Genomic DNA, 26,690 nt, shown 5'->3' with positions numbered 1-26,690 from the left:
AATAAATAAATAAATGAATGAATGAATGAATGAATGAATGAATGAATGAATATTCAAATGAGTTTCTGGCTCACCTTTCCATCGGCAGTGACTGCAAACAGAGTCTGCTCCCCACCAATGAGCTGCACTGGCCTCAGAGTGGCTAGAGCCTCGCACGGAGTCGGCACTTTGATCTTTGCCCCTTCAATGCCCCCTAGCTGACCTCGATGGTTGTGACCCCACCCGTAGATAGTGCCACTTCCTCCAGCTGATAGAGTCCAGTCATCAGGCCTCCTGCATTTTAGTACAAAAGGTATGTCACAGACTAGCTACAACAGACAACCTTCATTTTGAGTTCATTGAGTTCCTTCATTACCAGAACCCCTGAAGATGCCAACAATCATGCACAGTAGGAGGATTTGCATGTCGGTATGTAGTGAAGGCATCCCTGATTGGAGCCGATAAGCAGCACTGCGTTCATTCCCCCAGCAGACCCCGCCTCACCTGTTCATCCACTGCACAAGCTGCTCGTCTTGCTCTCTCTTGTACGCGTCGTGGTTTTCATGGAGCACATTCATGTTTTCATTGTCTGCCATTAGCTCTCGGATTTTCTTGGCCACCTGAAAACAAACAAATCAACAGACCATGAAAGAAAGCAAAATTAACCCAAACACACAGTCGTTTCATTCTTCTTGTATTCTGCGTAGTGTATTAACCAACACATTCAGAACTAACAATGGTGTCTTTACATTAAGATGTATACACATTGAATAACAACCGGTGGGGGTGAGGATCATGCTTTTTGTTCTTTGTATTTTTTTTTATTTTTTTTTTTTACCCACTTTCCTTTAAATAACAATGGTGATTTAAGGCGGTACTGTAAACTAATGTTTGAATCTCTTTGGTTCTGCTCTACTACAATTAAGCTGCTTTACCACCTTAAGTGATTCATTCTCTTATCCAGGGTGATTTCCCCACACTGTGCAAAAGGCTCAAGGTGGCGAGATGAATCATTATAATGTCAAGGGATACAAACAGAGAACCAGCAGGACTACAGGTACTGGACGCACACACAATCCAAATAAATAAATAAATAAATAAATGTAAATTACCTCATCGAGGAACTGCCGTGGAAGAGGAGTTCTCTTATCGAGTGAGACAGCCACCCTCGATGCCATACAGTATCTTCTGAACCAGGCCCACTTGTGGGTTTCTGCACAGCAAGGGAGAGTGTCCAGCTCCAAGTCACATGCAAGAGCTACCAGCACCTGCACAAACACAGAGGAACCCATTCAAACACCCCACCTCCTCCAGCTTGATACCACGCTGGGCTCCCTGGTCTTCAAGCTCACAGTAACATGGTCGGAACGGCTCCCACAGCCATGCTATGGGAGCCACAGACTGGTCTCTCTTAAGCCAGAAAGATTGATAATGTGTTGAATACTGTCCCCATAGAGATGCATTAGACAAACTTAGTCCAAATCCTTTTTTTACACTGATAATGAAAAGGCGTGCATAGCAGCTGCAATGTGCTCCCGATTCTCAGTAACACACAGATGGTCAGAATAGTGCACTACTTGAAGGGTAAGGTGCATATTAAGACATACTTTCAAAGCATTTACTGTAGTGTTTAAATTAAAGAAAAAGAGACAACCCCACATCTGTTAAACAGTACAGCTAATTGAAAAGTTTCACAGTCTCATCTAGAAATACAAACATGACATAGGGCTGCTTATCTGGCCTGCTGTGTTTAGTGGAGTTACAGTTCCTAGACCTCTTCACAGCTTTGCAGTGCTGAAAGAGTTAATACTAAGTAACTTTTTAGAAAGACTGCCCTCATGTAATTCATTAAACATTGTTGAAAGAAAGAAAACGACTTGATCGGTTTTATAAAATGTGAATGGACTGCTGTGACTGTTATGGAATAAGATTCTACAGAAACAGCCAGACTAATGGCCAGTCCTTTGTTCTTAGTACAGCTCCCTGGTGTTTCCTCTGTATACGTAGGCATGGACTGCAATGCTTACCTTAAAGAAGGGGCTGTGAAGCAGCTGCTTGCCACCTCGCACGATGGAATCTTCATATTCATGCTGCCGCTGCAGCGCTTCAGGAAGTCCTTTCACCAGAGCGGCTAAAGCACTTCCGGTGAAACTCTACAAAACAAAATCAAAAGAGATGGAGCCACGCAAAGCACCATGCAGCCAACGATATGCAACACTACAGGGGCCAGTATCAGGGAAAAGGAGGTTTCCATGAGCTGCATGCACAAAACCTTCAATAGGATCTCAAAATAAATACTCAACTAAAATCATATATTTGTGCAAACAGTATGGGTGCCTCTCTAGGGATACACACAGGACAATGCTGCTGCTATACTTGGAGCTGTCCAGTCCCCCCTACCCAGTGTATGAGACTACAAAGCACTGGTTGCCAACACTTCACCCAATTCAGGGATGGAAATAAGACTCCCATTGCATAGCAGTTTGATCCATTCCTGATTTTACTATGAGTTTAATAAGACACACCTGAGCTTGTTACATAAACACTGTGCCTAATCAAGCTCGTATTAAACCCCTGGCTATGTAAACTGCTATGCAGTAGGAGTGTTATTTCCATCCCTGCAGTTGCAGAGCTCCAGTTTCCTGTGCTGTGTACCACAGAGCGAGGCTCCCCGTCCCCATCTCCCAGGATCCTGTTGATGTTGATGGACTGTCCGAACTCTGTGGTCAGCAGCTTGCGCAGTCTTTGCAGGGCCCACATCCTGAGGCTGGCCGCTACAAATGACATCACAAATAAAACCATTAAAAAGGGAAAATAAAAAAGGGACAGGCAGAAAGGTCTGCTCATTAAGGAATACGAAACTGCAGGTAACATGCATGTACTGACCAGCATTGAAGATTAGCTTAGAAACAACTGTCTCACTGCTGTTAATGTTTTATTTTTTTATGTATAATTGTTTAGTCACCCTTACTTTTTCTGAATACAGCAACATGTAGTACAGCAGAAATACAAACTTACCGAGGGCACTTAGCTGTGCACAAGCTGCCAGTGAGGCTGCCAGGCGAGGAACTATACCCCTGTTTGAGGCAAAGTTCAAACGGAAATCTAAGAGACAGGTTACCAAGTCCATTGAGGGGCAGGACAGGATGTAGCGGTCAGACAGGAGATCCTTTGGGCCTGTATTAAAAATAAATAAATAAATATTTTCTTTACTACATAATGCTAACCTTAAGGTTCACATATTTTCATACACCATGCAAAACGAAGAACCATAGACTGTCAAGAAGGCAGAAGTGCACAGACTGTGAAGACACTCTAAGACTGTGGTCTGTATCATTGATGTATCATTTTTTAAAACGTGGCAGAGAAACTGTTCATTTTTAACGGACAGCACTGGCTATGGAACTGAAAGAGATACTTTGAAATTCAAGTCGGCATCTGAAACGGTTGATCAGATAGACGACGTTGAAATAGCGCTGGCGAATTTTGCAAAAACATACAAGCTCCCCTTACGCCGTAGCTTAAATACATTCTTATGAAATATAAATAAATCGAAAGGGTCTCAATATGCAGTGCAAGACGCACCTGCTGCAGGCATGATCGGGTAAACTGTGAAGCGCCAACCCCAGCCATTCACAGAACCATCACTGGTAAACTTCCACTTCAGTTCATCACCAGGAATACGGAGTTCACTGGACCAGTCAGACCACTCTCGACCTGCCAATACACAATACAATCAGACAGCAGCATTTACAACAAACCCGACTCCATTCAAACAGAGGTCTGGACTCCACCATTCTGATGGGTTCACTCAAATCTGAATGCAAGACCTTGAGGATCTCGAGCTGAATGGTTCAGAAGAGCAGTCAGGTGCCTGCTAGTAATAATATGCCTTGGACTGAAATTCGTAAGCTCCAAAATTGCATGTAGTGAACATCATGGATACAAGGCACGGTTCAATTGGTTCATTCACTTTATAACCTTCAAGGAAACGGGACAGACAGAAAAGCGGTTTGAGTGTCACCTGATCGGACAGACACGATCCGGTTGGCACCGTCCATTACAGTGAGTGGATCATGGCGCCTCTCTGTAGAGCACTGACGGTCAAACTCCACTCTGAGGCCTTCAGCACCTAACACAACCACCACAAGAAAAAGTCAGGGCAGAGGAAATGAGCATTTCAACAAGCAATGAAAATGTAATTTAACTAGGGAGGAAAGACAGAAACGACACAGACAGAATGAGAGACAGACAATTCGAATTACAAATGAAACCGTTTCAGTGCAGAACTGTGAACAGCCAAAGAAAAACAATAAGAAACAAGTACCCTTCTCTCAACTGGTAGTTAGTGTTATTCGGGCTCCATAGAAGATGTAGAGATATATGACTAATAAACTGTGAGTCTAGCCTAGTTTGTACCTGGTATTTTAACAGTGCCACTGGTGGAGGTGTCATCAGTGTAGGGGTGGCTGCTCTCCACCACCACTGGCTGTGCAGACAGACGCCCACTCTGCGAGTCTGAAGCCACATCTTCCAGCTCTGTGACACACAGCTCCAGCAGCATGTCAGCCACCTGCCAAGAGGCAGCCAGTTAGAAAGAGCAGCAGAATACAAGCAACACAAGCAACACAAGCAGCCGCTGAAAACACAAGGAGAACCCACACTCCCAGCCAGCCGAGACAGACACGACAAGCTGTTCGTGTTTACCAACCTGTGGATAGGCAGTGCCCATTCCGGACAGCACGGCAGACAGCACCTGCTTCCCTTTCTCCCCGGAGCGTGTGGACACAGCTAGCTTTAACAGGTCCACCAGGACCCGCGTGTCATCAGGGACCAGCAGGCTTGTGAATTCATCCAGGTACTGGGGCTCTGGGCCAGCCGTTTTACTGTGGCTTTCAGAATCCTGTTGAGAGAAAAGGTTCATAGCTCGCATTGCAATATGAGGAAGATGAAAAGTATAAAAAAATAAATTAAAAAAAAACGCAACAAAAACTGAAAGAATACTTTAAAATATTAAAACTGTCAATGGAAATTAGCCTACTGGCTCAATTGAAAATGCAATGCATCTTGTGTCATGTAAGTGATACTTATATTATAATCGCATGAGTCCCTGATAAATAAATACAATAAACAAAAAGGTAATTTAAGAATGCTTTAAAAAAGTATCCAGTGCATACAAGAGAAACCCTATAGAATTAATACAAAGTCGAATGAAACCTGCTGAATAATGTTACCATACCATATTGAATTAAATTTCTAAATCCAACATGAAACACTGCACTATTATTATGGCTTCTGGTAGGCTTTTGTAATATCATGTTGTCGTTTCTTTGATTACATGATGTTAAATAAAAGGTCTCAATCCTAAAATTGTAGTTGATGCTAACCTTTTGGCCATATTATCACAGTGCTTGTGTATTCTGTTAAAGCCTGGACATGCTCACCTCTTTGGGTTTTGTCATAGTCTCAGCTATGATCTAGTGCATATTATCACAGTGCTTGTGTACTCTGTTGAAGGCTGCACACGCTCACTCACCTCTTTGGTTTTTGTCATAGTCTCAGCTATGATCTAGTGCATATTATCACAGTGCTTGTGTACTCTGAAGGCTGCACACTCTCACTCACCTCTTTGGTTTTTGTCATGGTCTCAGCTATGATCTAGTGCATATTATCACAGTGCTTGTGTACTCTGAAGGCTGCACACTCTCACTCACCTCTTTGGTTTTTGTCATGGTCTCAGCTATGATCTAGTGCATATTATCACAGTGCTTGTGTACTCTGAAGGCTGCACACTCTCACTCACCTCTTTGGTTTTTTGTCATGGTCTCAGCTATGATCTAGTGCATATTATCACAGTGCTTGTGTACTCTGAAGGCTGCACACACTCACTCACCTCTTTGGTTTTTGTCATGGTCTCAGCTATGATCTAGTGCATATTATCACAGTGCTTGTGTACTCTGAAGGCTGCACACACTCACCTCTTTGGTTTTTGTCATGGTCTCAGCTATGATCTAGTGCATATTATCACAGTGCTTGTGTACTCTGAAGGCTCCCTCCTAAACCCTCCCCCCCCTCCTCCTCCCTCCTCTATCTCCCCTGACGACTTTGCCTCCTTCTTCTCTTCTAAAATCTCAGATATCCGCAAACTCTTTAACACCTCTCCCTCCCCCGCACCCCCTCCTGCTCCAACCCCTACACCCACTACATCCCCTACTAACTCGCCCTCCCTCTCCACCTTCTTGCCCCTCTCAGACTCTGACCTCTCCTCCCTGCTCCAGGGTCACAAACCCACCACGTGTGCCTTGGACCCCCTCCCCACTCACCTCTTTCAAGCTGCTGCTCCTGCTCTACTCCCCTTCATCTCCTCCCTCCTCAACACCTCTCTACTTTCTGGCATCTTCCCCTCTGCCTTCAAAAAAGCCTCTATCACTCCCCTCCTCAAAAAACCTACCCTCGACCCCACCTCCCTCCAGAGCTACCGTCCTGTCTCCCTCCTACCCTTCCTCTCCAAAACCCTCGAGCGGACTGTACACCGCCAGCTCTCTGCTTTCCTGTCCAACCACTCTCTGCTTGACCCTCTCCAATCTGGCTTCCGCTCTGCTCACTCCACTGAAACCGCCCTTCTCTCTGTCACCAACTCACTTAAGTGTGCCCGAGCTGCCTCTCTCTCCTCTGTCCTAATTCTCCTCGACCTCTCTGCTGCCTTTGACACTGTTGATCACTCTATTCTACTATCATCTCTTGCTGACCTGGGGATCTCTGGCACTGCTCTGGCCTGGTTCTCCTCCTACCTCTCCAACCGCACTTACCAGGTAACCTGGCGTGGAGCAACCTCCACACCTCACCCTCTCTTGACTGGAGTCCCCCAAGGGTCAGTCTTGGGTCCTCTCCTGTTCTCTCTCTACACCCGCTCCCTGGGCCCCCTCATCGCATCCTATGGTTTCTCATACCATTTCTATGCTGATGATGCTCAGATTTTCCTCTCCTTCCCCACCTCTGACTCCACCATCTCCTCCCGTATCTCTACCTGTCTGTCTGCTATTTCCTCCTGGATGCACTCGCATCACCTCAAACTCAACCTCTCTAAATCTGACCTCCTTTTCTTTCCCTCCTCCTCCCCCTCCTCTGATCTCTCTATCTCTGTTCCTCTGGAATCTACCACACTCTCTCCCTCTTCCTCAGCTAAAAACCTTGGAGTCACCCTGGACCCCTGCCTCTCTTATTCCCAGCACATCTCCACTCTGGCACGCACTTGCAGATTCTTCCTGAGCAACATCCGAAGAATCCGACCCTTCCTCACCAACTATGCTACCCAGCTCCTGGTCCAGGCCCTGGTACTCTCCCGCCTAGACTACTGCAACTCCCTCCTGGCTGGCCTCCCTGCGTCCGCCACCCGTCCGCTCCAGCTCATCCAGAACTCTGCTGCTCGCCTGGTGTTCTCTCTACCTCGCTTCGCCCACGCTACTCCACTACTCCGCTCGCTCCACTGGCTCCCGATCACCGCTCGCATCCAGTTCAAGACTCTTGTACTAGCCTACAGATGCCTTGATCAGACTGCACCCAGCTACCTCCAGACCCTCATCTCTCCCTACACCCCCACTCGACCTCTCCGCTCCGCCTGCACTAGAAGACTGGCTCTACCTCCGCTACGCTCCCCTACCTCCCGAGCCCGCTCCTTCTCCACCCTTGCTCCGCAGTGGTGGAACGACCTTCCTACAGATGTCAGGACTGCCCAGTCCCTGACCACATTCCGGCGCCTCCTTAAGACTCACCTCTTCAAACAGCACCTGTAGAACTCCTCTGTTGTATCCTGGGACACTATCACCCTTCATTTAAATATGCTTTATTTTGCTCTTATCTGCCCCCTATTTTACTGCATTTAATCCTGTACCTCAGAATATTGTAATCTCCCAAGTGTTTAATCTGTAGTATTTTGTACTTAATCATATCCTGATGTAACTATCACTACTTAATCATATCCTGATGTAACTTTCACTATTATCTGCTGTATTATTGAATTGTGGTTTGTCACACTTGAGAATTATTGTATTTCTTGTTCTTATTGTATGACTTATATTGTAACACTTGAATGTATTTGTATTTGCTTGCGATTGTAAGTCGCCCTGGATAAGGGCGTCTGCTAAGAAATAAATAATAATAATAATAATAATAAGGCTGCACACACTCACTCACCTCTTTGGTTTTTGTCATAGTCTCAGCTATGATCTAGTGCATATTATCACAGTGCTTGTGTACTCTGAAGGCTGCACACACTCACTCACCTCTTTGGTTTTTGTCATGGTCTCAGCTATGATCTAGTGCATATTATCACAGTGCTTGTGTACTCTGAAGGCTGCACACTCTCACTCACCTCTTTGGTTTTTGTCATGGTCTCAGCTATGATCTAGTGCATATTATCACAGTGCTTGTGTACTCTGAAGGCTGCACACTCTCACTCACCTCTTTGGTTTTTGTCATGGTCTCAGCTATGATAGTAGCAGCGCCGGGGTCATCTGTTACTGGAATAAACGGTCGTGAAGACGCAGCACAAGCAGAAGGAGTTACTGCTGAAGAAGGGGTCCCTGCATCTTCTGAACAAGCAACCTGAGCACACAACAAACACGAGTCCAAATGAATGCCACAGTGTAACACATCCTCTATCTAGGGCATGCTGTACATTATCAAAGTATACTCCTATCTGAATAGAGACTTTCCAGAGGTGTCCTTATTCTGATAACTAGTTAAACTCAATGCACTTTATTTTAATAAAATTAAAAGATTTCATTTAACCTTTTAGAATTAAGGTATATATTGCACTAGAAAAAATAAATGCAGAAATTTCAGACTGTCAGACTGCAAAGCTCTACAGGGCAGGTTTTAACACACAAAAAAAGAATGCCACAGAAATTGCATTACCGCTACATTTGAATTGGATCTGTGAAAACCTTAAAGTGAATTGATTGACAGCAACAATATATTCTGTCAATTCTAGCACTCCATTACTTTGCCTATTGATATGAAATGAGGAAGTTATTGAATTGAAATGGGTTTTTTGCAACACGTTCTGCCAATAAATTAAAAAAAAAAAAATGGACCTCTGTAATAAGGTCAATTTAAAGTGGCAGAGAAACAAGGCATTTGTAGTAGAGTACAGCTTACGATCAGTACAGAGTCAACTATATATATATTAGTTCAATTGTGTAAAAAAAAGACTTAAAACCCTAAGAACCTCTGCCCATCATCTGTACCTTCTGTGTCATGTCTCACTTGCCTTCTTGCTGCAGGGGATGGTACCACTGTACTCTGTATGTGTTATTGTTGTATTTAATGAATGGCTTTCTCCAGCTTCTTCAATACGAGGCGCTTGTTTCTTACCTCCCCCCTCCTGTCCTGCCACGGGTTTGGGCTCAGCCTCTCCTCTGTCTCTGTGAGGAATGGGGGACCCTCCCCCTCCGAGGGGCTGGATGCTGTGGAGGACTCCGAGGGAGGGACCGGGGAGCTGGCAGGACATTCCACTGGAGCAATCATACTGGCAGGCATCAGGGCACCCACAACTGCATCCCTGTGGAGACACAACATGAGAGGGTTAACTGGAGAGAGGGTCTCCCGATACAAAACAACACAGTCTATTTAGACAAAGGAGGAGGAAGGAGTCCATCTGAACCAGTGCTTGAAGCACTGCACAAATACCAGGACCAGAGTGGACACAGTGGAAATAAAGTGGAGACAAGGGAAGGAGACACTTCTTCAAACAGAGTGGTGAGGGGAAGGAATGGGCTACCTCGTCATGTTAATCACTTTAAGACCCAGATGAGCACGGATGGGCCGAATGGCCTCCTCTCGTTTGTAAATTTTCTGTTGTTCTTAGATTATAGTTCACAAATTATGTCATGTGTATGACATCTGTCCATAAACACATTCACATGTACAAATACAGCAAGTTAGAACAAAGGAACCAGTCCTATAAAGATGTAATATCTACAAGAGAGTCTAAGTTTAGAAAGAGTCACTCCATGCAAAGCCATCATCTAAAAATGTGTAAGTTAAACAAGACGACAGCGGGGGCACCCCATTTAGCACTTGTCTGTTATTGCAGTGGGAACTAGAAGCTCCATGCTTTTTGAATCCTGCCCTCGGTTTTCTGTATCATGCAAAACGGGTCTCTGTGGTCAAATCAAATTACATGCACTTCAACACAAAATCATTATGTATGTTTCAAAATGTACACAACCAGCAATACAGATCAAAAGCAAACCGAGAGTAGCCATCAAACAGATCACACGTAGACATTCCAACCATGAATACAGAGCTGTTCTTTGACTTAATTTGTTCTGAAAAAAACTACACTTGAAGGAGAATTTCTTTTTTTTTTTAAAAACTTATACAACTTAAAAAATGGCAAACGCATGTTTTCGTGAGCTGTAGCAGATCATGATGCGCTCCACTCAGTTTATTAGCACGTAACGGTGCCACTGTGACACGGTCGACAGGCATCCCCATTCTCATAAGCTCATACACTTTTGAAATGTCCTGCTGGAGTTTCATTACAACTACAGAGCGGTTTCCTACATGCATGTCCAACTCTAATGCAGTGGGACCTGTAGCTCCCTCAGTCCTGGTTCAAACAGATCCTTCATATCTTTATTGAAACCCCAGGTTCATTTCACCAATTTAAGAGTAACCCTGCTCTAATGTATCCCACCACTGTCAGGGATCTGCATCCCCACTCAGGAGAATAAGGCCCTGTGTGGTTACAGTGAAGAGAATTAACTGCAGAGCAAGCTTCTGCCATCCTTACCTGGCATACATGATCTGTAAAGCAGTGAGGACATGGGACAGAGCCTGCTGTTTGGAGAGGTTCCCATCCAGGGAGAGCAGGATCTTAGCCAGAGATGGACGGTTCGCTTTGGAATTGTTTTGCCCGCTGATTTTATTGCTGACTGTGGAAGAGTCTATATCTGACTGAACACCTACAGATGAAACACAATACTGAGCTTTAGGATATGGAAACAAGAATAAACAAACAAATAGAAGCATATTACATATTATATCAACATAACCAATATTCCGTACTGAACACTGCAAATTCTAATGCTGTAATATTTCTACAAATAAAGAACTATGTTGTTAGTTTAGTGGAAATGGTTTTGAATACATTGTTAATGTGTTTAATAACAAATACCCCAATGCTGAATAAGTCAGTCAATACAACAGAGACGGCACATTTCATAATCAAGCATGTCGCTGCCATTCACCCCCACCACATGGCTCTACATACAACATGTAAGCCATCAGTACCATAACCACCAGGACATCCAGTGTATGGAAAAGTAAACCAAGTTTTAATACAATTGGATAAGCGGTTCTCTAAACTGCGCCATGGCTTTGGGCGCCTCTGCTACATAAACTACCACACAACCGCTGGACCTTTTCAATGACTTCTTACTCACTTTCAGCAGCATTACTTCAGCCTTGGATGATTTGCAACACACTGAATTGCTTTAGAAGCAGACTCAAGGATGGCATTCCCTTCCTGTGTTTACAGTTACAGTTCCTACGTATAGACCGAGTCAAACATGGATATGGGGATTTACTGCAATAGCAGGACAGCTGAAGAACTGAAGCTGGCAGCTTGTTAAAATTACAAGGTCCTCAAGACTAGATTAGACATAGCACTGCCTGAGATAGCATGACATCAGTCTGAGGCTGTCCATAACAAAAGAAGAGAGCAGCAAGATAATGAGCGGAGTGAAGACAAGACGCAAGCACGGGCGCGTTGATTAAACTTCTTACTACCCAAATAGGAGGCTCCTAAAGGATCCCTGGCTGTCTGGAAGAGGACCGGCTCATGCACGGACGGTGTGGCTACATCCACTGTGGTCCAGGCCACGCTGTGGGAGGAGCCACAGGCCACACGGGTGATCTTCTGCCCCTCCAGCCCCTGCACCAACGTGGGCTTCCTGTTGACAGTGGTGGTCCCGTTCCCCTGCTGTCCGTGGTCATTATCGCCCCAAGCATAGACCTGCCAACAGAAGACACTCATCTTACTCAGGCCCAAGCAGCACTCCTAATGCATTAGCAAAGGGCCAGCATGGACTCATTCATATTCTGCCATACTGATCTGGAGCACCGTGCACACGTTTCCAATTACGCTGTGCCTGGCATCCACAGGAGTGATTTGCATTCTATGGCTTTAATTATATAGCAGTGTGCGTGCAGGTCAATAGTTAATCTAAGTACATGCGTCTTACGAGAACACACATAATGTTGTCTTCATGTTATCTTTCTTCAGTGATACCCCATTGGAAAAGGATGACCTGCTTCAGTCGCTGATCAGTGTGGAACTCCCTTCTTACTGGAATGGAAAAGCATTGTGTTTCAATAGAAAGGAGGTTATGTACCTGCCCTGTCTCTGTGACAGCTAGGCAGTGCAGAGCCCCGACTGCCACATGGACAATCTTCTTCCCTCGGAGACCTTCCACTACCTGCGGCTTGCGAACATGGACGTCAGTCCCATGGCCAAGCCGAAAGTAGTCTCCCTTGCCCCTGTACATATGAAAACGAAACACAATGTAAGCACTTTGAGATGGCCTTGCCACGAAAGGCACTCTATGAGTTTTTTTCATACTGGTCTAGCTAGTTTGCCTGGTGTTTCTCTTATTGAAGCGTACCATGTCCACACCACCCCTGTCTTGGTGAGTGCCAAGGAGAACTGAGCTCCACACTCAATCTGGCACACCCCCTGTCCGTTGAGTCTCTCGATGTTCTGCGGGATGTTGCACCCTTCACTCCCACCTCGGCCAAGCTTGCCAAAGTCCCCATCTCCCCAAGAGAACACCAGTCCTGCACGAACAACAGTAACTTGTGTCAATGCATACAACATATCACTACATTTAAAACCAAACAAAGAAAATGGCACTGTTACCTTCATCACTTAATGCCAGCGTCTGAGCGTCTCTGCTTCCACATGCAACCTGAATAACTCGATGTCCCAGAACCACTTTCACCTAGAAAAAGGTAGAATTAGATAAATAAAGAAATCAATAAATAAATAATGCTAGCAGGTGCTTGCGTTTCCCTTGCCATGAACCAGTCGATCGCTGGGATTTTTTCCAGTATTTAGCGACTTACCAGTTTAGGCTTCAGCTGTGTTGTGTTGTCCCCGTGGCCCAGCCTTCCATACTCCCCCAGGCCCCAGGTGTAGAGCTCCCCACTGGAGGTGATGGCAGCGCTGTGAGAGCTGCCGCAGGCAATGTCCCGGATTCGCTTCGTCTTCAAGGCCTCGACGAGGCGAGGTTTGTCACAGTTCCTAAAGCAAGGGAAGAGGGCAGGTGGTCAGTATAAACTCAACCCTGGTCCTAACGTCCTCCAGTGGTGTGCATTGCTAAAAGTATGTTGAAATTATCAAACCAAGAAACCATATTTAATTAAAACAATGCCCACTAAGGGTGTTCTAGCTCGGATGATGTGCCCTACCGGGTTCACAGCAGGTCAGTGCCCTATAGATCTGCACATGTAGTATTGAGCTTGTGACAAAGAAAAGCTGTTTCAAAGAAACTCTTACATCCTGCTGAAATGTCCAAGCTTCCCATCATCCCCTTCACCCCAAGAAAAGACCTTCCCATCCACAGTTAGAGCCATTGCATGGCGCCCCCCTAAAAAAAAAAGAAAGGAACCGATTACATTGAAGTACAACAAAGCTGGTGTGTAACAGAGCGAGTAGGGAGGGGCCCTTGCCCCCCAGTCACACCCTTTACTTATAAATATGAGTATCACTGAACATACAATCATGTCACTCACACCCTTTACTTATAAATATGAGTATCACTGAACATACAATCATGTCATCCGATATTTGAAAATGAAAACCTGTGTTCATACCAGTAGTATGACAGCTGTAGTTAGCTAGCATGCAACATACACAGCACAATTAGCCCAATAAAAAAGTGTGTGGGGAAACACCAACTCATTTAACTTTTATAAACTTGTAAGATTCCATCTATATCCATGAAGAGGCAGGCAGGCAGGTTTCAAGGCTAGGATTGAGGCCCCCCCCCTCCCCCAGATTGCTATATTTGAATACGGTCATGTTATCATTTAAAGGTAGTCATTTGAATTGAACAGAATCTCATACCTGAGTGCACCGCTACCTTCTTGACGATGTAGTTGCTGAGAGCGCTGATCTGTCGGGGGATGGGGATGGTTCCACTGCCGATCCCCAGCCCGAGCCTTCCATTGGTCGCTTCACCACAGGCATACACCTTGCCCTCTGCAGTGACTGGGAGTGGAGAGCAAATACAGCAAGGTGAGAAATATTAAAAATCAACAGGACTCTACTCATACATTTCGTGTAAGCCAGTGGTTACCAATGTATATGGGGGAAAAAAAGTCTTGAAAACATTTACCTGCAAACAAACTCTTTGAGCCTCCAGCCACCTGCACCACGTTTAACGCAGAGAGGGTTTCTGAAAATGACGGGACCTTAATCTACAGAGAAAAAAAAAAAGAGATCCCTTTTAATGAAAACTCAGCTGAGGATCCAGCTCCAATACAACAGTGTGGCTCGTCTCACACCAGTATGTGGCAAGGCTTTCAGTGTAAATAATTGGCATGAACGCAGTGGAAAACAGCACCCATCCATCTACATCAGTGTAGATCCATCACAAAAGCATGAACAAATACAGCACATCCAACAAAGCAAGAGAGACGCCAGCGTGAATGACTGTACCTTGGAACCCTTGAGTCCTCCGAGCTGGTCTTTGTCATTCAGACCCCAAACAAAGACTTTAGTTCGGATTGTCGCAGCACATTCCAGCCCTGCAGATTTCTTCCTTACAAGACTGGAAGAGAAACAAATCGACTGTGAGCAGAAGCCGAGTTTCAGGAGGTTCTGGAAGCATTTAATCTTACAAGCTATCACTCCAAAAGATCAACCTTTTGTCATTAGATAATATAGTTCGTGAACTGAAGTTTGCACCATGTTTTTGTTTTTTAGTTAAAGGAAAATTAAAAACGATCATTGTTACAAAACTAACATTGAATGATTCTAAATCTATCAATAGTCAATGTGTGGACTTGGGTAACTGAGCCTGTTTCACTCCCTCAGTTATGAAGATGTATACAACATTTTACACAGTCTTCCAACCAAGTGTTCACAAGTTATAACTCTCACAAGCTTTCATAGGAACACATGTCCAAAAGATATCCAAAACAGCATTTGTAGTTAGCACACATAAGAGAAGTTCACAGAGTCCTTAAAAAGCTGCTTTTTACTTGTTAACCTGGCAGTGACCCCTACTAGCTGTATATATGAAATGACAGTGCTGTACAGGTTCATTCACAGCTGTTATCATCAGTACCTGCCAGTGGTGGTCTTGTCATCGTCCTCCTCCTCGTTGTCGGAGGCCAGGAATGGCACGGTGGCCAGATCTTCGTCCTCTGCTCGGAAGCGCCCCACTATTCCCAGGCTGTGGATCTTGCAGTCTATCCCAGAGCTCCTGCATTGCTTGATGGCAACCTCAATGTACCTGTGATACTGAAGCCACACGGCGCAATCAGGAAGCTCAACGTGTCAAGTTGTGTTTTCATGCAAACGCTTCACTTAACTAAAATGTTTCCAAGGGTGGATGCTTTTTCAGCATGAAGAGAAATCAATGCATTCTTATAATAATAATAATAATAATAATAATAATAATAATAATAATAATAATAATAATTTTTTATTAAGCAAAATCAATTCCAAAAGAGAGTAACAGTGCCTATGCCTGCACCGTACCTCTGTGCAGTCATTCAGCAGGGGCACTGTGGTGTCTGTTGGGTTAATGTTGATTGTCTTCAGCTCAATTAGATTGTTCAGGGAGTTCCCACCTGGAACAACAAAGCAGGACCCCATACTTTAAACACTAGCATGTGCAGATACTAAACTAAAACCGAGAGAGAGAGAGAGAGCGAGAAAGAGCCAGAGAGCCAGAGAGATGTTTTCATTGAAAAACAAGAAACAAGAAACAAGAAACAGCATCTTCCGACAGGGCGAGCGCCCCCTGAAGGATTACTTTGTAACCATTATAGAACTGTTATCCCTTCCCTACCTGAAACCACAACCAGCGAGGGCATGTAGCTGCTGTCTGCTGGATCCACAGCCATCTTGAGTCTATGAACTAGAACGTCAGGGAAGAGCTCTAGGCGAATCCAGTGCTGAAAACAGAAGCAACACAACATGGTGCTTAAAGAATGCAAACCCAGGCTTCAGACGGAGTGCTCTTAATCTTGAAAGAATCAGCAGCACCATCACTGGAGATCTGTCTGCTCATGGCTTCTTATGTTATTATTCTACTTGGGGGCTATGCAGATTTTTCAACCACTGTAGGAGATGACATTCTGCATAAAGCATTAATTATGTATTTGATTATAATTTTCTTTACTTTTATGTTAAAGTTTTATTTTCATATTTTGATACAGCTTAGAGTACATGTAACTAGCTAAGCAAGACATTTGCAGTCTCTCATATCTTGGTGTCTGGGCAGAGCGCCAAAGTTAGCAGGTGTCTAATCAAGATGGGTGGAGGAGTGGAGAGACAGTGTGAAAACAGAACACCGCAAACAAAGGACTAGTTTCAAACAGTTTCTAACAGATTAGGTTAAGATAGTCTGTAAAATGCTTAAATGTGATGCACTATAGAATGTGACAGATTTGGGCGAGTTTCCCCCCTTACCAGGAGGTGTATTGAAGTTGTGTGATAACAGGGTGGATCCAGCAGGATCTGGGTTGGGTTCAAGAATACAAAGCATTTTAAGCATTTAAAAGGGTCATGTACCTAGAACTGGACTAAAGACCAAACCTAATGCAATAATAATGTGGGTTGTGAGCGGTGAGCCGAGGATACAGATAATAATTGGGCATACAAAATTGGGGAGAAAAACCGGGGGAAAAAATTGGCGACGACTAAATTTAAAAATAAATAAATAAATAAATAAATAAATAAATAAATAAATGAATGAAGAACCACCTCGACCTACTTTGCCCTGTGATCCAGACGACTGCCAGCACTGCTCACTGCTGTCGATGAGACGAGAAGCTTGATCCACAGAGGAAGACACACTGAGATTCTTCACCGCTCTCGACCACTCGTCGATCAGCATTCCTCGCTGACTGCTGTGCTGGCGTTTCAGCTGCTTGCCAGACCGCCCACAAAACACAGGGGATTGCCCTGCAAGTGAAAGAAGCAGCTTTCAGCCATGCCCAGGCAACACTATTCGAATCACTGCCATGTTCAAACAAACACAGTGGTTTATATCACTGCTTGACAGAACACCAGAAAAATTCTGGTTTGTCCGAGAGCAGTTCTAAATGGAGCTGGGGTTTTTTTTGCATTTAGGAGATGCTATTTAAACTGCGGACCATGTGAAACTCCACATGTCCCAATCAGTGGGGCATATAGTACACACTCCAACTTCATTTCTAACATTTCATATTTCAAATCATTTTACTATCAGCCCCTCGTAAACACTGATGTAAGGTACTTTTTACCTCAGCTCGCTGCGCTATCCCAAGACCAAAACATTTCACAAGTTAAAAACACTGTCAAGGCAGAATAGAGGGATCAGAAATGTAAAGATAGCTCTATAAAGACATGAGAAACAGCTGAATAAATAAGCAGCACATCGCACAATCCCTTGGGTGAGAAGGTCTTAATTGCACATGATGTGCCTTTACAACAGCACTAACAAGTGCTAGAAGGTGTCGTTTTAAAGTGCAATAAGAAGTTATACAGATTTTTTTTAAGAGACCTCAGTAAAAAAAAAAAAAAAAACACACTTACCTGGCTCGTTTATCCTGCCAAAAGCGTGCCTCGTGTTGTGCTTTTGGGTTTTGAAACAGTTTTCACAAAAATCAAAATCCTCACAGTTTCTGCACTTGAAGCGAGGCCCGTTGATGGGGAACATCTGACATCCATCACACCTGAGAGGACAATGCAGTTACATTGCAGAGTGCAGTCAATGAAACAGGCACTGCTGTACCGAGAGGACAATGCAGTTACATTGCAGAGTGCAGTCAATGAAACAGGTACTGCTGTACCGAGAGGACAATGCAGTTACATTGCAGAGTGCAGTCAATGAAACAGGCACTGCTGTACCGAGAGGACAATGCAGTTACATTGCAGAGTGCAGTCAATGAAACAGGTACTGCTGTACCAAGTGGACAATGCAGTTACATTGCAGAGTGCAGTCAATGAAACAGGCACTGCTGTACCGAGAGGACAATGCAGTTACATTGCAGAGTGCAGTCAATGAAACAGGTACTGCTGTACCAAGAGGACAATGCAGTTACATTGCAGAGTGCAGTCAATGAAACAGGTACTGCTGTACCAAGAGGACAGTGCAGTTACATTGCAGAGTGCAGTAAATGAAACAAGCACTGCTCTAGTTCAAAATCTGTATGGAATGTTTTGAACAGAGCAGAGCCCAGTGATCATTAGTGTCACGTGTTGTGCATAAATCCAGTTGTGTTTCCCTTAGCTTTGTTTCTTTGATATATTTCATCATTTTTGATTGAGCCAAGATGATTGCAATCTCAGAGTATTTTAAAATCACAATTTCCAAAAAGACACTAACCTGACTCCAGGATGAATGCTGGGCACCAGCTCCATCTCAGATAGCAAGCCAGTCCAGTGAGACTGCTGAGGGAAATCTACAATCACATCTTTTCCATTGGCACTGAAAGCTGCACAGGAGACAAACAGAAGAAGAGGCACCGTATTATTTATTTTATTTTTTCACTAGCCCAGTTTCAAAAAAGTGACTCCTGTCAGCTATGGACACATTTGCTACAATGGGAAGTACAGTTTCTGGCTTGAATCATTAAGACATTTTAATCTCTGCGTGTGAACCCAGACCACAGAGCAGCCTGACATCTGCAGAGACTTCAGTATCTCAAAAGGGGTAATAGATATAATACATCAATAGCTACAGAACAACACTACAGCCATGCCACCAGCCAGCCACCTACAGTACAAGTTTTGTTTTCAAACATGCATTCCCTTGAGAAACATAATATTGAGAAAACAGAACTTCAAAAGCAAAGCGAATAACTTACCCTGTAAAGAACCAAAATGAAATAAATACATCAACCCTCATTTCAATGCACAATTTAAGAAAATACCTTTGATAACTCCTACACTCCTGTGGGTTACGGAGCCCCATTTATACTTTGGTGTCGTAACTGAAGCTTTGACTCGAACCTTATCGCCAATCTTTACGTGGGAAGGAGAACTCTGTGGTGGGAAACCTAAGGGCATAAGAAACCAACATGCAAGAACGTCCATCACACTGCAGCTAGAAATCTTTGAAACACTGCGGGGCGGGTGATCGGAAAGGAAAGCCCAGCGTACCTAAGAGTTCAGCGTGGATGTAGCGCACCCAGTATGTGCCTCCTTTCTGCTGCCAGTCACACTGTACGTTCAGGTCATGGAGCCCATCTCGGTCCAGCTTGATGACCTTCCCCACATCCCCTTCGTAAACTTCTTCATACGTTCTGCAACATCTCACCATCATGCCCACCTGGAGAAATAAAGGGTGCAGCCAGTCAAGTACCGGATAGCTGTGATGGAATACAGTACATACAATCAGTCACATCAGGGATGGAAGACTCATCTGAGCTTGTTACCTATACACTGGGGGCTGATAAAGCTCCTAGTAAAACCTGGAATGTGTGAAACTGCTATGCAACAGCAGATTTATTTCCTTCCCTGCTTATCATTATCATATAAAACACACGTTTAAGTGTGGATATCAAAGAAAAAACGTGATGCAATGTCTAACGCTGCACAACAGACAGACATGGTTGAATATGCCAGCGAACACTAAAAGGCAAGTCTACCGGAGACAGCCGAGTATTATTAGTAAGGTAAGTGTATGGTATGGTTTTAGACTTGAAGCCCTTCTTACCTGAATGCTCTCTCGCACGTACACTGCATAGTCATCGTTGCTCTGAAAATCTGATCGTTTCTTGTAGGTCTGGCTCTCTGTGACAACAGCACCAGATGGCTACAAATCAACACAGTGAAAAACAAGCACTGTCATTGTGTTGCAATGGTAAACAAGGACCCTTGATGGTGGATTCAACAATACAAAAAATACGCCGCCTCTATGACCCAACTTATTTATTTAAGTGATTCAATGTATTATTTATTTTAAAAAACAAGGCTTATTTAAATGACTAAAAACACATATCCTGACAAGCAAATCAAACATGTCATTATTCTGACTTCTCAAATACAGAGGTCAAAGCCTTAACAGTGCTCTTGCAGACTAGGTTGTCATAATAATGCCTCACCACACAGAACCAAGTCGCTATGCAAGCTGCGTATTGCAAAGTCATGCTCGCGAAGGAGGCAGGCAGCATGCAGCTACCACAGTGGAAACACAGCTCTAGTTAGCGGTCACTGCGAGAGCAGAATACCAACCACAGCAAAGGCAGCCTCTGGCTCTTCCAGCTCTTCTATGATCTCCTCATCGGAGTATTCGTCAGACACAGTGTCCGCGTCGGAGAGCTCAGTGATCTGCACATCGGGGTGATCCAGCATCCAGCCCACCAGAGCCTCCACACCTGCAACACACAGCCATTGAAGAGAGAGCATCCAGCCGACCTGCAACACACAGCCATTGAAGAGAGAGCATCCAGCTCACCTGCAACACACAGCCTTTGAAGAGAAAGCAGCCACACATGACCCGCCACCACACTGCAGCATCCAGCCCACCTGCAACACACACCCATTGAAGAGAGAGCATCCACACATTATCCACTACCACACTACAGCATCCAGCCCACCTGCAACACACACCTATTGAAGAGACAGCAGCCACACATGATCCACTACCACACTACAGCATCCAGCCCACCTGCAACACACAGCCATTGAAGAGAGAGCATCCAGCCCACCTGCAACACACAGCCATTGAAGAGAGAGCAGCCACACATGATCCGCTACCACAATGAAGCTCAATGCCAATGCCTGTAGTTCAAGTGACTGCGGACACAGGTTTAATATCAAAACAGAGTCAAGTGTCTTACCTGGTAGTCCGGACGCACTTCCGGAGGTTCCTGACAGGGACTTCAGGGCAAACTCAATGTTCTTCCTCTGGAATCCCATTTCCATCAGCTGGCCCACGAGGGGCAGGGGTGGGGCTGGAGACACCTTGTGCTTTCTCTGCTTGGGGGGCCGGACGTGCTGCACTGTAACTGGGGTGGTGGCTTCACTGGAACTGCTGTCATCAAAGAGCGGAGACGAGGGGTGTGTGGACTCCACCGCCAGGTACTGACATACAGCAAGGGCTGCAGCCTGAGGACAAAGCAAACACAGTGTATGAACACGCGGGACGCAGGGAGTTCAGCACCGACGCTGGTACAAGAGGGACACAATGTGAAAGCCTGAGGGTGCCCTGTTTCATTTGGAATTGGCATTCTGGTTTTGTTTTCAGCTCTTTTGCTCAGCATTCAGAACTGTTTATCACTGGTTTTTTTATTGTTGTTTTTGGTTTTTTTAATCAAATCAATGGTTTCTAAACCACTCAGTCATAAGGATGGACAGCTTCCATACATGCCCAGCTTCTAATCCTGTCAATAACTTGTGACATATCCAGGGGATAATAAATGTTTACATTTAAACAATACGGTAAAGTAGAGTATTGTGTCTAACTACAAACCACAAGGCATACATATGTAACTATATAAACAACATTGCAAAACACTGTGAAAAACAGGCATTGCCAGGATGCAATTACAGCTATTGGGGAACAAACCAAGATGACAGAAGTAAGGTGTTACTCAAATGACTAAAATGTGTGTTTCCAATGGTACTCCGAGCACCTCACCTCAAGCTCCGGTCTGTCAAATACGGCTTTGACTGGGGAAGGCTGTGTGGCTGCAGACAGCAGCTGCTGGAGCAGGATCAGTGGAGGCAGGGGGTCCTCTGGAGACAGGCCTGCATCAGGGGAGGACACCACTTCATCTGCAAACAACGTGAGAACCCCTGGGATAAGGACACTCTACACTCAAGCAGTGGTATGCAGCCCACACAACAAGGCAGGGCGTTTAATGAATGACTGAAGAGACTAACAATTTCAGCATTTGCTAGGTCTGAAACATCACTTTTCAAAGGAGAAAGGGTGAAGTATATCCTGGTATATATAAAAAGAACAAATGCCAATTGAAATGAAATGCACAGTAACGCTGTTTAAAGTGTTTTTTGTTACCGATGGTTGACGAATGCATACAATACACAGCAGTACATACAGTATCTGCACAGCAGGCTTACCACTGGGAGCTGGTACTGGTTCCAGCACAGCAGGCTGGGAGAGGATCTGCCTCAGTTTATCCTGATGGGAAAGTAAAGCTCGGGCCGCCTTCAGGATGTACAATCTCAGCTGCTGACATCTGAGCAAGTGCAAGTCAACTTGATCTTAACGGGGAGAGGAGAGTAATAAAGGAAATTCATTTGAAATATCTTTCATCTTTAATCTTACTTTATAATTCACTATACCCCTGCGTCAAAAGCACATTCATTTTGAAATCACATTTACCCTGCATCCCCAGCAAGCTCTGAACAGTGATTGTAATCATGTCTTCAGTCATAATGACGCCTCCTAAACATGCAGTAACCCTGCATCCCCAGCAAGCTCTGAACAGTGATTGTAATCATGTCTTCAGTCGTACCTGCGAGGCCTCGACTCAGGGGTTTCATCATTCGCTGCTTTTCCACTTTACTTCCTGCCAGGTTGACGAGCTGAGCCCAGATGGCCAGCATTGGCTCACTGAAAGGCAGGTTATTCACACTGAACGCAACCACCGGGAGCTGAAAGAAAAAGCATGGAAATGATTGCTTGTGTGCAAAACGTTCAGATTTTATTGAAACGTTTCTTAAATTAAAAAAAAAAAAAAAAAAAAAAAGTAATGATTTAGATATATAAAACAAGCAGCTTAGCTTAGAATTAAAACCACAGACTTTGGCAGTTATTAATGTTATGAATAAGTCTTAACATTATTAGGAAACATGTAAACCACCTGTTGTAACACAGTATTCTAATAAATAATAAGAAAATACCTCTTTAAAAATGAAGGTCTTAAAGCAAAAAACACACCGGTTTGAGCTGACTCAACGGGCAGACTCTGCAGGTTCGCATTTCGTGGAACTGGACAGTGATTCTTCCCTTGGGGGTGATGCGGGTCACTGTCCCCTCTCCGAACTCCTCATGAATCACCTGACCCCCCAGGCGCAAGCGGCCGTCTATCCCGCCAATCACTGCCAGCACCGCCATCAGGCTGCCCACGTCAGGGCTTTGCGAGTCTGGGAAATAGTCTTCCAGAGCGGTCTGCGGATAAAAAGAAACCCTCTTCTTTATAGGACATTCGGAAGCAATCGCCACGTTAACCCTATGAATCAGTGAATGTGTTCATTGGAATATGCAGCCGAAGGCACCCACCCCCCTTGTCTGCCTCCCTGCCATGACGTCGCTGATGCAGTCCAGCTGGGAGTTGATGTACTCGTTGATGAGTCCGTTCCACTGGCTGAGGGAGTGCAGGCTCCTCAGCACAGCCACAATCTCCTCTGCTAGAGTGCTGCTGTGAGTGGCAGTCAGCGACGCCTGAGGCCGGGATTTCCTTCTTCTCTGGGAGCCTTCTGCAAGAACAAACAATAAGGAGATACATCAGTCACAGACAGAGAATGAAACCACCATGTGATCCATATCCACAGTGACAAGAGACAAACGGAATATCAAAACACATGCATGTGTAAAGTTACGCCTCCTCTCAGGATTGTCCAAACACCCATTGACCCTTCCCTCAATTACTGGACTCTATGATGTCGTGCGCAAAGATATCAGTGTACCCAAGCTGCAGTCAGACTCCCTGGCCTTTGCCACTTCATTGCAACTTAAATATCTTCCGGGTTCGGGGTGTCATGCTACGCCTTGAATTAGAGTAAAAAACAGGATTTGCACTCCAGGATTGAACATGCTTCAATGTACTACAGCTCCCCCGTCGAACCTGAGCCTGCTCCAGCTCTCCTGCCTCCCTGCACTTAATCTCACGTTTATCCGTCTGCCAAAAAGGGAATCATTCTCCTCTGCATTCTCAGTGATGCTGTTCTCTCTTCTTCAATCTATACTATTAGAATACTCAATTATTATTATTATTATTAAATCGTAGTGGGTGCACACAATTGCATTTTAATTGTTTTATTGTCAAGCACTTCTAATTGATGGATAATTATGAATCTGTTTTGCCTTTGAAATACTAATAAAAGTAAAAAAAAAAAAAATAATAATACCTTGGTAAAGTGTATTGAAATCTGAGCACACAGCTTTGAAGATACAACCTTTGTTACACCATCCAATAAGAAACTGTGTTCAACACAAGATACATGAACACATTTAAAAAGTGTAACACAGACCTATACCTGAAATACCCCCCTTCGCAGCAAACCCCTGTGTATTACATGCGGTGTGTTTAACCTGACACCTCTCTTGTGTTCTAATCATTGGAGGGAAGAAACAGAGACCCGCCCTGCTCTTACCTCTCAAGAGAGGCAGGTCTGAGGAGCAGGTGCTGAGCAGGCTGCCAAGAAAGCCAAACAGCTTTTCAACTAGGAATTTCATGTCTCGCGACCGCTCTGCTTTGTCCCAGGAGGGTAGGACTGCTTGCAGTAAACGCAGCGCTAGGATCTGCAAAGGAAAGAAAAAATTAATAAAGAAAAAACTTTATTACAGTGGTAAATCTTTATTTTTATTTTTTTAAGTATTCACTGTCTGCATAAACCATATACAACTGAAAACGACATCTTTTGGAGATTAAATGGTGATTTATATTATAGCATTATAATTAGGGCTACTGATTTTCGGTTTTAACCGATAAAACCTGATAAAACACCCCCAATACCAAAAAAATTAAGACACCATCTGTACTGAGACTTACTGATGTAATGCTTTGTCAGTCAGAGAATTCTACTGCCGGAGAGTATGTATTCCTACCAACTATAAAACACACTTATTTTTCATTCAAGATCCACTCTTAACTAAATGAGGTATGTTGGGCATTCGGTCTTGTATCGCAATACAAACGCTACACACCTCTATTACATAAAGAAAGTCTCTTAACTCATCGTTCCACCCCTAGTTCTGCTCCCTGTATATTCCTATAATTAACGCTTGCTGTCACTATAGTCTCAATCATGCATCCCTACCTGTCTGCAGTGTCACAGCAGTGAAAGACTAATGCATCCCTACCTGTCTCTGCAGTGTCACAGCAATGAGACTGATCCTGCATCCCTACCTGTCTCTGCAGTGTCACAGCAGTGAAAGACTGATCCTGCATCCCTACCTGTCTCTGCAGTGTCACAGCAATGAGACTGATCATGCATCCCTACCTGTCTCTGCAGTGTCACAGCAGTGAAAGACTAATGCATCCCTACCTGTCTCTGCAGTGTCACAGCAATGAGACTGATCCTGCATCCCTACCTGTCTCTGCAGTGTCACAGCAGTGAAAGACTGATCAGGCATCCCTACCTGTCTCTGCAGTGTCACAGCAGTGAAAGACTGATCCTGCATCCCTACCTGTCTCTGCAGTGTCACAGCAGTGAAAGACTGATCCTGCATCCCTACCTGTCTCTGCAGTGTCACAGCAGTGAAAGACTGATCATGCATCCCTACCTGTCTCTGCAGTGTCACAGCAGTGAAAGACTGATCATGCATCCCTACCTGTCTCTGCAGTGTCACAGCAGTGAAAGACTGATCCTGCATCCCTACCTGTCTCTGCAGTGTCACAGCAGTGAAAGACTGATCCTGCATCCCTACCTGTCTCTGCAGTGTCACAGCAATGAGACTGATCATGCATCCCTACCTGTCTCTGCAGTGTCACAGCAGTGAAAGACTGATCCTGCATCCCTACCTGTCTCTGCAGTGTCACAGCAGTGAAAGACTGATCCTGCATCCCTACCTGTCTCTGCAGTGTCACAGCAGTGAAAGACTGATGGCCTTCCACAATCTTGATGAGCAGGCTGATCCACTGGGAGGTGCTGAGTGCGATGCACATCTGAGGCATCAGCGCGATGCTGCGGACAAAGCCCAAAGTGCACCAGCTTCTGTGCTGCTCCCTGGAGACCTGCTTACTGGAGGCGCACGCTTAAAAGGAAGCAGCAACAGAAAACCCATTAGAAGTCACAGAAGCAGGACTTCCAGCCACTGCCAGGTGTGTAAACAATACCCATTTACCGAGAGCCAACCTTCCACACAAATGTGAACCAATCCAAAGCTCTACACAGTCACACATGCTTGGTTGGTTTACATGCTTCAGTTATACAACAATAAGCCTCTTCCTAATCGTAAACTACACTGTGTGGGCACTGGGAGTGTACCTACTGGCTGTATTACAGAACTGGATGCAAGGTGATCAAGCTCAAACTCAAACTAACCCTACAGCTGCTTAGCAATTTACTTTGTGTGTTCAACCCTAAGGAAGGCAGCATGTTCTGGGGTTACAGGAAGACACAGCTCTCTGGTTTGAACTGAACTGTACTGAAAAGAAGAGAAAGACACCAATTAACTGTATGAAGAGCCCCATGCAGATAAATCAATTACCTTTTTAACCCTTATAGGAGAAAAGCATATCGCAGCAAAGGAGTTCAGGGTTCTTCTTGTTTTCAAAATCACACGAATCTA

At 44.6% G+C, this 26,690-nt stretch overlaps 1 protein-coding gene across 5 annotated transcripts in view; it reads right to left on the bottom strand.

Moving 5' to 3' along the window:
- LOC117405886 (E3 ubiquitin-protein ligase HERC2) overlaps positions 1–26,690 on the bottom strand; it is a 71,407-nt gene that overhangs the window by 10,950 nt on the left and 33,767 nt on the right. For 4 of the 5 annotated variants that reach the window (XR_009329431.1, XM_059029469.1, XM_059029472.1 and 1 more), the window contains exons 39-78: positions 25,969–26,153; positions 24,551–24,698; positions 23,457–23,653; positions 23,115–23,345; positions 22,690–22,828; positions 22,292–22,435; positions 21,849–21,985; positions 21,049–21,316; positions 20,441–20,583; positions 19,923–20,021; positions 19,367–19,535; positions 19,138–19,263; positions 18,591–18,699; positions 17,798–17,937; positions 16,995–17,185; positions 16,068–16,173; positions 15,755–15,846; positions 15,339–15,514; positions 14,708–14,819; positions 14,385–14,466; positions 14,114–14,257; positions 13,544–13,634; positions 13,111–13,288; positions 12,905–12,986; positions 12,651–12,822; positions 12,381–12,525; positions 11,773–12,001; positions 10,778–10,949; positions 9,355–9,541; positions 8,440–8,583; positions 4,691–4,882; positions 4,399–4,552; positions 4,004–4,111; positions 3,565–3,696; positions 2,998–3,156; positions 2,635–2,753; positions 2,007–2,132; positions 1,092–1,247; positions 484–599; positions 75–273 (exon numbers count right to left, since the gene is read on the bottom strand). Coding sequence is in view for 4 of the 5 variants with exons in the window: in XM_059029469.1 (XP_058885452.1) it covers positions 75–273; positions 484–599; positions 1,092–1,247; positions 2,007–2,132; positions 2,635–2,753; positions 2,998–3,156; positions 3,565–3,696; positions 4,004–4,111; positions 4,399–4,552; positions 4,691–4,882; positions 8,440–8,583; positions 9,355–9,541; positions 10,778–10,949; positions 11,773–12,001; positions 12,381–12,525; positions 12,651–12,822; positions 12,905–12,986; positions 13,111–13,288; positions 13,544–13,634; positions 14,114–14,257; positions 14,385–14,466; positions 14,708–14,819; positions 15,339–15,514; positions 15,755–15,846; positions 16,068–16,173; positions 16,995–17,185; positions 17,798–17,937; positions 18,591–18,699; positions 19,138–19,263; positions 19,367–19,535; positions 19,923–20,021; positions 20,441–20,583; positions 21,049–21,316; positions 21,849–21,985; positions 22,292–22,435; positions 22,690–22,828; positions 23,115–23,345; positions 23,457–23,653; positions 24,551–24,698; positions 25,969–26,153 (5,999 nt within the window). In the remaining variant the exon portion in view is untranslated. The remainder of the gene's footprint in view (positions 1–74; positions 274–483; positions 600–1,091; positions 1,248–2,006; positions 2,133–2,634; positions 2,754–2,997; positions 3,157–3,564; positions 3,697–4,003; positions 4,112–4,398; positions 4,553–4,690; positions 4,883–8,439; positions 8,584–9,354; positions 9,542–10,777; positions 10,950–11,772; positions 12,002–12,380; positions 12,526–12,650; positions 12,823–12,904; positions 12,987–13,110; positions 13,289–13,543; positions 13,635–14,113; positions 14,258–14,384; positions 14,467–14,707; positions 14,820–15,338; positions 15,515–15,754; positions 15,847–16,067; positions 16,174–16,994; positions 17,186–17,797; positions 17,938–18,590; positions 18,700–19,137; positions 19,264–19,366; positions 19,536–19,922; positions 20,022–20,440; positions 20,584–21,048; positions 21,317–21,848; positions 21,986–22,291; positions 22,436–22,689; positions 22,829–23,114; positions 23,346–23,456; positions 23,654–24,550; positions 24,699–25,968; positions 26,154–26,690) is intronic. The other variant, XM_059029471.1, reaches the window with a different exon arrangement.

Source organism: Acipenser ruthenus, chromosome 8, assembly GCF_902713425.1.
Source record: "Acipenser ruthenus chromosome 8, fAciRut3.2 maternal haplotype, whole genome shotgun sequence".
Taxonomy (NCBI): domain Eukaryota; kingdom Metazoa; phylum Chordata; class Actinopteri; order Acipenseriformes; family Acipenseridae; genus Acipenser; species Acipenser ruthenus.
The sequence above is the reverse complement of the archived record's forward strand: the minus strand, read 5'-3'. Positions and strand labels throughout refer to the sequence as shown.